General features: G+C 35.6%; 1 protein-coding gene across 38 annotated transcripts in view; it reads right to left on the reverse strand.

Annotated features, from left to right (window-relative positions):
• The window catches only part of LOC145271199 (arf-GAP with coiled-coil, ANK repeat and PH domain-containing protein 2-like), a 636,480-nt gene that overhangs the window by 193,835 nt on the left and 429,715 nt on the right, over window positions 1–12,930 (reverse strand). For all 38 annotated transcript variants that reach the window (XM_080126741.1, XM_080126736.1, XM_080126765.1 and 35 more), the window contains one exon: window positions 10,648–10,748. In XM_080126741.1, coding sequence (XP_079982867.1) covers window positions 10,648–10,748 — 101 coding nt within the window. The remainder of the gene's footprint in view (window positions 1–10,647; window positions 10,749–12,930) is intronic.

The raw sequence follows: 12,930 nt of genomic DNA on the forward strand, positions 1-12,930 counted from the left end.
TATATAAAAAAAAAAATACACATTGAAATCCTAGGAATGTAGGACGATTGTCATTGTTTTTGCAAATAACTAAATATTATTTATGTCAGAGTTAGATATGAACAATGTAGTTTAGAAATAATGGTTATCAAATAGGTTAGAAATAATGGTTATCAAATAGGTTAGAAATAATGGTTATCAAATAGGTTAGAAATAATGGTTATCAAATAGGTTAGAAATAATGGTTATCAAATACGTTAGAAATAATGGTTAGCAAATAGGTTAGAAATAATGGTTAGCAAATAGTTTAGAAATAATGGTTATCAAATAGGTTAGAAATAATGGCTATCAAATAGGTTAGAAATAATGGCTATCAAATAGGTTAGAAATAATGGCTATCAAATAGGTTAGAAATAATGGTTATCAAATACGTTAGAAATAATGGTTATCAAATAGGTTAGAAATAATGGTTATCAAATAGGTTAGAAATAATGGTTATCAAATAGTTTAGAAATAATGGTTATCAAATAGGTTAGAAATAATGGTTAGCAAATAGGTTAGAAATGAAGCAATGTAATTGAGGAACTTCTCTGTTTGCCAAAAAACGTGTTTGGACATACATCCGTAAAAACCACGTGAATGAATTTCACATGATGAGACACGCTTCGATGTTATCAAGAAAGGAGATTCCCAATATATTGAGACAGCGTTCAAAGTTAGTTAGAAGAGAGGCAAACAAAGAAGCTCCTCAATTACATTGCTTCATTTCTAACCTATTTGATAACCATCATTTCTAACCTATTTGATAACCATTATTTCTAACCTATTTGATAACCATTATTTCTAAACTATTTGCTAACCATTATTTCTAACCTATTTGATAACCATTATTTCTAACCTATTTGATAACCATCATTTCTAACCTATTTGATAACCATTATTTCTAACCTATTTGATAACCATTATTTCTAACCTATTTGATAACCATTATTTCTAACCTATTTGCTAACCATCATTTCTAACCTATTTGATAACCATCATTTCTAACCTATTTGATAACCATTATTTCTAACCTATTTGCTAACCATTATTTCTAACCTATTTGATAACCATTATTTCTAACCTATTTGATAACCATTATTTCTAAACTACATTGTTCATATCTAACTCTCACATGAATAACATTTCGTCATTTCCAAGAACAATGACAATCGTTCTGCATTCATACGGTTTCAATATGTGTTAACTTTTTTAACTTTTCTTACTGAGTTTGATTGCAACGTTTTCCAAATATCATTTTCAAACTTATCTAGTTTGCTCTTTTAATTTCTGGGGTCTGTCCCCTTCTCATGTAACAACACCTGAAAGTATCCTGTACCTTTACAAGGCTACCATTCGCCCATGTATGGAGCACTGTTGTCATATTTGGGCTAGTGCATCTGCTACTACTCTCTCGCTCCTGAAGAGGGTTCAAAAGAGAGTCACCAACCTGATAGGCCCTGAACTGTCATCTAAACTCCAGCCCCTGTCCCATCGACAAAATATTGCAGCCCTTTGCATGTTTCACAAGTATTTTAATGGTGAATGCTCCGACGAACTACAAGCACTTGTACCCCCTTGATGTAAATAAATCCCCCCCCCCGACAAACCTGACAAGCAGCTAAGTCCCACCCCTATGCAGTAGAGATCCCTAGGTGTAAGAAAGCCTTCTACTCTAAATGGTTTCTTCCCCAGAACGCGAAACTTTGGAATGCCCTTCCAGGTTCCTGCTTCACCATTATTTAAAGAATATTTATGTAGCTTAGTGGTTAAGACAACTAACTGATAACATAAAGGTCGCTAAAGTAAACTCTACTGAATATATATTATTTTTTAATTGGAATTCATTTTTGAGACGAGTATTGTATATATTAATTTTTTTTTTATTTCGGACTATTATTCTCATCTTTTTTATTAGTTGTTCGGGGCCCGTGGCACAGTTTAAAAATTTTTTTTTTCTAAAATTACATTTTCACCCCAAACAAGGCAAATTGACACTTTGGTGTAGGGGCTACTATCACGAACAACAACTACTGTGGTACTATGTAGGGATTTGGGCAGCAAGGTGTCGGTTCACGTTGAACTTGAACTTCTGCACGTCAGTACAGTTGGGGAAGCAGGGACCTGGAATGGAATTCCAAAGTCTAGCGGTTCTTGGGAAGAAACTACTGGAGTAGAAAGATCTTTTACATCTAGGGATCTCTACAGTGTGAGGGTGGGATTTAGCAGCCTGTCGGGTTTGTTGAGGGTGCTCACGTCGTGGGGACACAAGTGCTTGCAGTTCGTCAAAACATTCACCATTAAAATACTTGTAGAACAGGCAGAGGGATGCAACATTTCGTCGATGGGACAAAGGCTGAAGCTTAGATGCCAGTTCAGGACCTATCAGGTTTGCGACTCTCTTTTGAACCTTGTCAAGGAGCAAGAGACTAGTAGCAGATGCACCAGCCCAAATGTAACACCAATACTCCATACATGGGCGAATGGTGGCCTTATAGAGGTACAGGATACTTTCGGGTGTTAGTAGTTTTCTAGCATGGTAGAGAGAGCTTACCTTCCTTGCAGCAGCCGTGGCAATGCCCTCAATGTAATTGTTCCAACTCATGTTTCCTGTGAATGTTAGGCCAAGGAGTTTGAAAGATGTACTTTCAGATAAAGCGTCGTTGGCCATTGCTATTGGTGGTAGAGAAGGTTTCTTGTAATTATTGAATGAAACTAGTTTAGTCTTGGCGGCATTGAACGTGACCATCCATTTTTGTCCCAATTCCATTACCGATTGGAGGTCATCCTCTAGTGTTTCTGCCATTTCTTTAGATATGTGTTCATTTGTTTTCCTGTCGTGCCTGTTATAGAGTGTGGTGTCATCAGCATATATACCCATCTCAGAGGAAATTTAGTTGATAGAGACGTTGAATCTCTACGGTTCCAGGTGAGAATTGTCTGAAGATAGCGGCTTCAATCCTACCCAAAGCCGGCCAGAGGCTTAGTTGGCCAAAACGTGGTGAGACGACAACAACTACGGATGGCAGTGATTGCTAAGAATGTAGTTAGGAGATTCGAAGTTCCTATCCGTCGCGGTTACGGCCTGACAAAGGCCAGAGGAATAGTTGTCCGAAACGTTGTGAAAACAACAACTAATAAAAAAAAATAATAATAGTCCGAAATAAAAATAAATTAATCTACTGAATATATCCCATATATACAAATCTGTAAAAGTCGACAAAACATGTTATTTGTATGCATGCGCAAATATACATTTATCAAGTTTAATTCGTTTCTTACTATTTTCTATTTAAATATTATCAAAATTAACTTTTCAGTCATGGCTATGCGAGCGACTTCATAAAGGTTAACAAATTTTCATATTTGACAAACTTTATTAATTTATTAAATTTTTATGTTTTTTTTTATTAGATGATTTGTTTTATTTCATTATTACACATTAAATTCTATTTATGCATAGTTTCTACATTCTGCATAATTGTGTAGCATTTAGGATGATATGTAGAAATAGCTGCTAAGGGCTTAAAAAAGCAGTTGATCTTGTACAGATAGAGAATAGCCTCAAGTGTAAGAAAGTGTTTAGAAAACCGATTTTACAAGAAGCAGAAAGAGCAATGGATATATAAACTCCAAGAAAGATTTAGTATTTAAATATTCGGGACATAATACGCACACGTCTCGTTACAAAATTCGGTGCTAGTGCAGAGAGTGATCCGCACTATTTTTTAAATCGTATTTCCAAGTTTAATTAAAGTTTATGTTTTTTTTTATTCAATTGTAAGGTTAAAGTATAGAATAGGTACAAAACACCCTCCCCTCCCCATGTTAAGAATGGCTTTTTAAATAATAACGTTATTATTTACATCCGGTTCACTCTCTGCACTAGTACCTAAAATTCAAATATATCAACTTGACACTAAATTTCATTAATAGTCATTAGATATTAATGAAGCAATGTCTGCTCTATTGTTAGTTTCATGGCATAGGCTCATCTGGGCTCTGAGATGAATAAATGACAAAAGTGAGAAAGGAGGAGGAAAAATCCTCTTTAGGCCATGGCGTTTCGAAGCTAAGTGCTTCTCGTCAGAAAAGGAAAAAAAGCCGATATTATACAAAAACAAGGATATTCAAATAAAACAAACAGGAGTACACTTAGATTAAAAATTAAAAATTTTAAAAAAATAGGCGATTAAATACTTTTGATATAGAGGATGAAAAAAAAAAAAGCAGCAAAAATAGTGGTGGGAAAGGAGCATTAAAGATTGAATAAGAACTTTTTTGCATTAGCGTATACATAAGGTTGAAGTAAGGAAAAGAAAAAAACGGGGTGCGAAACCATGGCGTTTCGAAGCTAAATGCTTTTACTCAGAAGAGGAGAGACAAATTAGCATTCTACAAAAGAATAGACAACACCGATTTTTAAATACATTTGAGATTAGAAATCGAAAAGTTTTTTTGGGGGAGTGGGGGATAATATGAAGGGGGGGGGTAAAAGTATGAGAAAAATGAGAAAAACTTTAAAGGTGTAGGAGGGGATTTGAGTAAGAAAAATTTTTATATATATATATTTTTAATTTAATTAAATTTTGATTTTTAAATTTTAAAAATTTTAAAACTTTTAAATTATAAATCACATTACTTAATATTGAATTAGCTCTAGGACATTTAACTATCGAGCTTATTATATATCTAAATTACAACGAGCATTTCCTGTATTTTAATTAAACTAGTAATTTCACTATTACATTAAAATACACTTAGCTCTTTAGACTATTATTCTAATCTCCTTTAAATTATATATATATATATATATATATATATATACACACACACACACACACACACAAATTCAAAAGGCAAGGAATAAAGGTTTCATAGAACCTGATTTCATTAGATCAGTAAAGATAAAAATAAGATAGTAGGGGGAAAAAAAACCTCTTTAGGCCATGTCATTTCAAAGCTAAATGCTTCTCATTCGAAGAGGAGAAAAGCCAGAAAGGGGGGGGGTAAAATTATGAGAAAAACTTTAAAGATGTAGGAGGGGATTTGAGTAAGAAAAAATGTGTACATATACATATATATATATATATATATATATATATATAATTTAATTTAAATACCAAAAAAAAAAAACAAGAAATGGGCAGGTGAAATTAAAATTTTCCCTAAGGCCTTATCGTCTGACCCTCTAAGAGGAAACGTCAGAATGATAGATTAAAAACTAAGAAAACGAATGAGGGAAGAGGGGAATTTTGGTTTCAGTTGGAAGAACAGTGGAAAAAAAAAAAAAAAAAAAAAAATTCTCACTGTTCAGGTGGTTTTAAATCAATGAATATCTCCAACTGATGTCTCAGAATCTTTTGTCTACACAGGCTAGGTAGACAAAAGATTCTGAGACATCAGTTGGAGATATTCATTGATTTAAAACCACCTGAACAGTGAGAATTTTATTTTATTTTATTTTTTTTTTTCCACTGTTCTTCCAACTGAAACCAAAATTCCCCTCTTCCCTCATTCGTTTTCTTAGTTTTTAATCTATCATTCTGACGTTTCCTCTTAGAGGGTCAGACGATAAGGCCTTAGGGAAAATTTAAATTTCACCTGCCCATTTCTTGTTTTTTTTTTGGTATTTAAATTAAATTATGTTTCCTCTGAAATTTCTCCTTCCATTCTGCTGTACCAAAAATTTACTTATATATATATATATATATATATATATATATAGACAGATAGATAGATAAACAAATTCAAAAGGTGAGGAATAAAAGTTTCATAGAACCTGATTTTATTAGATTAATAAAGATAAAAATGAGAAAACAGTTGGGAAAAAAAAACTCTTTAGGCCATGTCATTTCGAAGCTAAATGCTTCTCATTCAAAGAGGAGAAAAGCCGGCATTATACAAAACTAAGGATATACAAATAATACCGACTTCAGAACATTTAGATTAAAAATTGAATAAAAAAATAAAATAGGGGATTAAATACTTTTAATAAAGAGGATGAAAGAAAATATCGAAAAATAGTGGTTGGAAAGGCGTATAAACGAGATACAAAAAAAAAAAGGAAAGGAAAGGAATAAAATAGAAAAATATTTAAAAAAAAATAAGTAAAGAAAAAAGTTATTTTTTGCAGAAAATAATCTTTAAAACTTTTCATTTTATAATTTTAATTAAATTATACCACAAACATTTTTACTTAATTCATTCTCGACTGAAAATATTTTTTTTTAACCATTTGTAGCCTAAAAAAAAATTTTGTTGTTTAAAATATTTTATCACCAAAAGAAACAAACGAAAAATGGGGAAAAAACGTTTTCAAATCTGTAACTAATAAACCTTTGTTCGAACATGAGTGGAAAACGTTAACAAGGGAGGTAAGTCAACTCTCAGACAAAAATGTTGGTCTTACCATGTGACCCACTTGACACATAATACCCATCCTCCTCTTCCCTTCCTTCCTTCTTTGCTACTCGCCCACCCTTGCATCTGGATCAAATATAGTTATCTCTGTTGTCCACTAACCCACACGGCAGACTATTTCACTCTAGTCACCCTAACCCTTCTTTCCACAACAGAATAATGTCACCCCATTCGCATGACTGTCCTTAATAGTATCGCATATGGCTTTGATACCGCATTGACCCTAACAATGCCGTTTCGAACAATTTGAAAAGAGAAAATACATTTGTATTATTTATAATGAACAACAAGATGACCCGTCCCAGGATAGGTAAAACTGATTTCATGAACAGAAGGTTTTGCCCCACTTTTATGTCCCCCCGCCTTACAAAAATTAAAATCAATATGGGATGATAGTAAACCTCGTGTCTAGAATCCTTATTCCAATTTTGATCACAACCTACATTACTTTGATTTTAGAAAATGTCTAAAATTTAGAAGCTTAAGAGCTTGAGTGAAGTACTTCCAGGCAGTGTATCATTAGCCGTGACAATCAGTGGTTGAGAAGGTTTCTTGTAATTATTAAAGGAAATAAGCTTAGTTACCTTGTCGTACAAGTTCCAGGTCACATCACATCGAAGCAAAGTTGTTTGGAGTGAACGGGACGAGGAGATAATGTAATGGCCTTCTCCAAGTCTTGAAAGATGATGGATATCTACTGTGTGAAGCAAGAATTGCTCAATCTCTAACTACTCCTCCCCTGAGTTGACACTGTTTATTCCAGTGGCAAGGAGAAATCCAGAACAATTTTTTTTTGTTTTTTACAAAACCACTTATCAAGACCTGGAGGCCACTCGAGGATAAGGGTTATCGAATATACAGTAGTCAATGAGATAATACTGTAGCCATCATTAGTAGTGGAAATTTGGTGAATTGGCTTACTTAAGAGAATGGCTCATCAAGAACTTGTTTACATTAGACTTGAAGACAACCATATTGTACGTTTCTCAATTTTGAGATGAGGATTGATTATTTGTAATGTTTGTATTCATAAAAAAAAAAAAAAAAATGCAATTGCGAATTATTTTGGACCTCTATCCAGTCATGGCTGACGGAACAAGACTATGCTACCCCCGTGAGGTAAATAAAGGGTTCTGCTCACTCTAACTACTCCTCCCCTGAGTTGACACTGTTTATTCCAGTGGCAAGGAGAAATCCAGAACGATTTTTTTTTTTTTTTTTACACAAAACCACTTATCAAGGCCTGGAAGCCACTCGAGGATAAGGGTTATCAAGTATGCAACTCTAGTATGGTTCCAACAACTTCTGGATGGCCATATGGACGTCCCTTTGTGTGAGCGTGTCAATGACCCTTGTCATAGCCTCTTTCACCTCTTCAATTGTCTCAAAACGACAGCCTCTAAGGTTTTCTTTGAGCTTAGGGAATAACCAAAAATCACCGGAAGCAAGGTTTGGACTATGGGGAGGTTGAGGAACAGTCTTGATGTCCATCTTGGTCATGACAACCTCTTTCTTTCTGGTCTGTGAATGTTAACCCTAGAATCTTGAGGGAAATACTTTCAGGCAGTTTATCATTAGTCATGGCATTCAGTATTTGAGAAAGTTTCTTGTAATTATTAAACGAAATGAGCTTAGTCTTGGCAGCATTAAACATTACCAACCAGTTACGGCCCCATTAAAAGAAATAAGCTTGTGAAAGTTTGGCGAGGGGGAACAATAGATTGGAGAAAATATTTTTGAATGATGAAGTTTTTTTTTCTGATGATATCATTGGAGCACAGTAATTACAAACCAGCAGAGTGTTACCATTGTTCACCAAGGGAAGATTTTATTGAACATGAGCACGCAGAAGTGAAACCTAGCCAGTGAGAGTTGTAGATAGGTGTTGCCTGGGGAGAAATAATGACAATAATATGAGGAACAGTCTTGATGTCCATCTTGGTCATGACAACCTCTTTCTTTCTGGTCTGTGAATGTTAACCCTAGAATCTTGAGGGAAATACTTTCAGGCAGTTTATTATTAGTCATGGCATTCAGTGGTTGAGAGGATTTCTTGTAGTCATTAAACGAAATGAGTTTAGTCTTGGCAGCATTGAACGTTACCAACCAGTTATGTCCTCCTTAAAAAAAAAATTTAAATCAATATGGGATGATGGTAAATCTTATGCCTACAGGGTAGAACGATAAAATTATCACCCTAGAAAAGACAACATGATTCCATTTCCGTTTGATGAAAACCGTTTTTTTTTTTTGTTGGCCATTCGTGTACAAATCTCAAGAGTGATAGGAGCTTTCTATCATGTCTGATCTATCTTTCTATCATGTCAACAATCAAGATTGGAGATGTGCCACTGTACAACTCATGCTCTCTACCGATCAAAGTTATGACAACAGGACCATTGCCAGCACGCAAATCCGGATGGTTCAACGCTTGAGGGCACAGCTCAATGAAGTTTCCAGTCACGGTTATGGTCTTTGGTGTGGTTTCAAGTTAGGGCCACATCATGCCACCTCACATCTTTGAAGTTGGCTTGAAAATCACCACCAAAGTGTACCTGGATGTACTGAAAAGTGTGGTGATCCCCTGGTGCAACCAGGTGGCCGCTGGCACGGTAAGAAGATTATAAAAAGAAAAGAGCACATTCGAGGAGACGATCACATAAGGGACATCACAGAGGTAATGAAGAAATAAATGTGAGTTGAAGTTCTGATTTGTGACTGAGGCTACAACGTGTTGGGTCTTGAACAATGTTGCAACTGTATCTTGGTTGGATATTGGCAGGCGACCCCAGGAAAAGAAACATATGATGAGTTGCACACACACACACACACACACACACACACACACACACACACGCATACACGCACACACATGAATGAGAATGGGACTTTCTCAGCATTGTCTAATGAAATGCATAATTTGACCCAGAAATATGTGAGAAGATATCGGTCAAAAGATTGAAACAATAGATAAATGGAAAATGTCAAACATCCCGATGGGAAAAGAATGTTTATATAAACCGTCACAAAGAGAAAGCGGGGCAATTGGTCGGAGAGAAGCAAGCCTGACACATTTCTTCACTGCCAATATCTGACCCAACCACACAACAACCCCACGCGCTTTCAGAAATGTCAAAACATGAGTAATAGCTTTTAATTAGAAGCTGATTTGTCATGTGAAATAAAAATATATCATTTTATAGATCAGCTGTGTTGTGTTTTACACATTGTCAATGTGTATGTATTGTTGGAATAGTGAGATGTTAACAATTATGTAGACGAGAAAGCACATTTTAAACAACCGACCACATCGAATACATAACATCTATACATTATAGACACATTCATAAAAATATGTACATACATACCAGACGTTAGAACACACGTCGACAAGTATACACTCAACATCTATCTATATAAAAGCCAAGTACGTCCAAGGATGGAATACTGCTGCCACATCTGGGCAGGAGCTGCTAAAAACAGCCTATCCTGCCTTGACGAAGTACAAAATAGACTTTGTGGCTTAGTGGGTGATGCCCTTTTCTCTTCCCTGCAACTTCTCTCCCACAGAAGAGACGTTGCAAGCCTATCTTTGTTTTATCGTTTTTTCCATGGCAGGTGCTCGTCTGAACTCCAATCTCTGGTCCCCCCCCCTCGCCAATCTTTTACGAAAAACACCCGGCTAGCTGAATCCATTGTCAAAATCTTTTCCCACTCTTTATCTGTGCCTAAATCAAAACGTAGATTCCATGAACAAAGCTTCTTAGAACTGCACACCTGTGGAACTCTGTTCCGTTGCTTGCTTCCCTCCTGACTACAACCTGGATGTCTTTAAGTCCAACGTAAACAAATACCTGTTGAACCGCCTCCTTAAGTAGACATTTTATTAAATCTCCACACTAACGTACTGTACTTACAATAACCCTTATCCCTGAGTGGCTTCCGGGCCTTGATAAGTGGTGACTACCTTGTAAAAAAAAAAAAAACACAAAAAAAAAATATCCTAGTGACAATACGGGCAGCGATAAAAAACAACAAACACTAGACGACCATAACACGTACATGCTATATGCACAATAGACACGTTAAATAGATATACATGCATTATATAGACAGCTATATTACACTACAAGAAGCTCTCCTGATCTCTAAGAACTAGCTGAAATAAAATAAAAGAGAGAAAAAAGACAGGGTCTTGTGACTTACCTCACCCATGACTTGAATGCGTTACTTGTTCTTTTGAAAAGGTAACCTTCCATTTTATTATCGCCGTCATCTGGTTGAAAAGGAGCATTGAGGGCCGATTCCTGAGGAAAGAAACAACGATCAGAATGGCGTCGTCGGAAACGGTTTCGAGAGGACAAAGTGAGGCTTTCTCAGCATCGCACACAATCAAACGATGATGACGTTAACGTCAAAGACAATTGACAAGTTTACAATTTAGTAACATATTTATACTTTATTAATACAATACCTGTCCCAGGAAAGGTAAAAGCAAAAAGTATGGTATTAGTTTCTTTCTTGAAGGGGGGGGGGGGATAGTTTCGATGGTACTCTCAAATTGTGAAGTTTACAAAAAAAAGAAAAAAAAAGAAAAGAAAAAAAAAGACATTTCTGAATTTCTGAGATGAGGATTCGTTATTCGTATTATTTGGATTCATCCGACAACTGTTCTCGTCTTGAGTGTCATTTTCACGAATTCGACAGAAACATTCCTGAGTTTGACAAGGTACACCTGAAGAAGGTCGGAGGTTACATTGGCCGAAACATTGTGAAAATCACACTGAAGATGACAACAATAGTCCGATGGATCCATGTGCTCACATTACTTACCCTGTTGCCTGGAATGCATATTCCATAATTGACAAGGTCAATAGTTTAGGATTTTATTAAGTACATGCAATCCTTCTAAAAATGCTACTTGAAATAACTTAAAATTTGACGTAGAGCAATTCTTTTTCTCTATTAAATTGTTTCTATCTAATTTATTTGAAAAGTTATTTTAGGGTGGATGCAACTTCAAATGATAAAGTTTACAAAAAAATTTAAATAATGATAATACCCCCACGTTACTCACTGTGTTGCCTAGAATATATATTCCAAAATTCATAATGATCCGTTCATTAGTTTAAAAGACTACTCTGTGTTCATATATATATATATATATATATGTACGGCACAATCCCGTTGACACACCGGTTCTCGTCAGATCACCGAAGCTAAGCAACATTGAGCCTGGCCAGTACAAGATGGGTAACCATTTGGGAAGGCAAGGCGCCCTATGTACTTTCTGGGAAGGTTAGGCGTGGGGCCAGCACTCTCATTCAGAAAAAAGATCTCACTACAAAAGCATCTACAAAGTTGTGCATGGTCTGTGCCTTTGCAGGGGCTCAAGGACATTATATATACATATATATATATATATATAATTTTATTAAATTTAGGCAAACAAAATTACCATCTGGAGTACTGCTGCCACATCTGGACAGGAGCTGCTAAAAACAGCCTATCCTGCCTTGACAGAGTACAAAATAGACTTCGTAACCTAGTGGGGGATGCCCTTTACTCTTCCCAACAACCTCTCTCCCACAGAAGGAACGTTGTCAGCCTGTCTCTGCTTTATCGTTATTTCTATGGGAAGTGCTCGTCTGAGCTCCAGTCTCTGCCCCCCCCTTGCCAATCTTTCACGAAAAACACCCATCTAGCTGAAACCACTGTCAGTAATTTTCCCCACTCTTTATCTGTGCCTAAATCAAAACGTAGATTCCATGAACAAAGCTTCTTTCTTAGAAGTGCACGCCTGTAGAACTCTGTTCTGTTTGTCTGTTTCCCACCTGACTACAACTTGGATGTCTTCAAGTTCAACATAAACAAATTCCTGATGAAACGCCGCCTTAAGTAAGACACTTTATCAGATCTCGATTACTACGATATTGTCCCATTGATTACTGTACATGCAATAACCCTTATCCCCAAGTGGCCTCCGGGCCTTAACAAGTGGTGACTTCCTTGTAAAAAAAAAAAAAAAGGGCTTATTGTCGTCTGACAATGTCATTTTAGATTGAAACATAAATAATCAAATTCTCTACCGAATTAACACCATTAACGATTAGTACATTAAGGTTCTTTTATCTTGCTAGGAATGGAAATTACTAAGAAATAGTATGAAAAAATGCATTTACAAAAAATAATATTATGAGTGGCAGATTCACTTCGAGGTGGATGAATGGTCAAATGTAGGTATTGCATTATGGGAATTTTTTTCCCAGGTCATGTATTGAAATTGGAAAAAAAAAAAAAAAAAAAAAAAAAAAAAAAATCAAGATTATACATATGCAATCCCTTTTTTTTTTAATCCAGCACGGCCGTAGCCGAGACTGAACTCACTACATGAGTTTGTAGTATAATTCATATCTTGTCACTAACTGAATGCTTGATGCTTTGCCAGTGCTATTAAAGGGTATTTTTTATCGTGACGCTATCACTAGA

The sequence above is a fragment of the Euprymna scolopes genome, chromosome 46 (assembly GCF_053919585.1).
Source record: "Euprymna scolopes isolate OS-2025 chromosome 46, ASM5391958v1, whole genome shotgun sequence".
In the NCBI taxonomy this organism is placed as follows: domain Eukaryota; kingdom Metazoa; phylum Mollusca; class Cephalopoda; order Sepiida; family Sepiolidae; genus Euprymna; species Euprymna scolopes.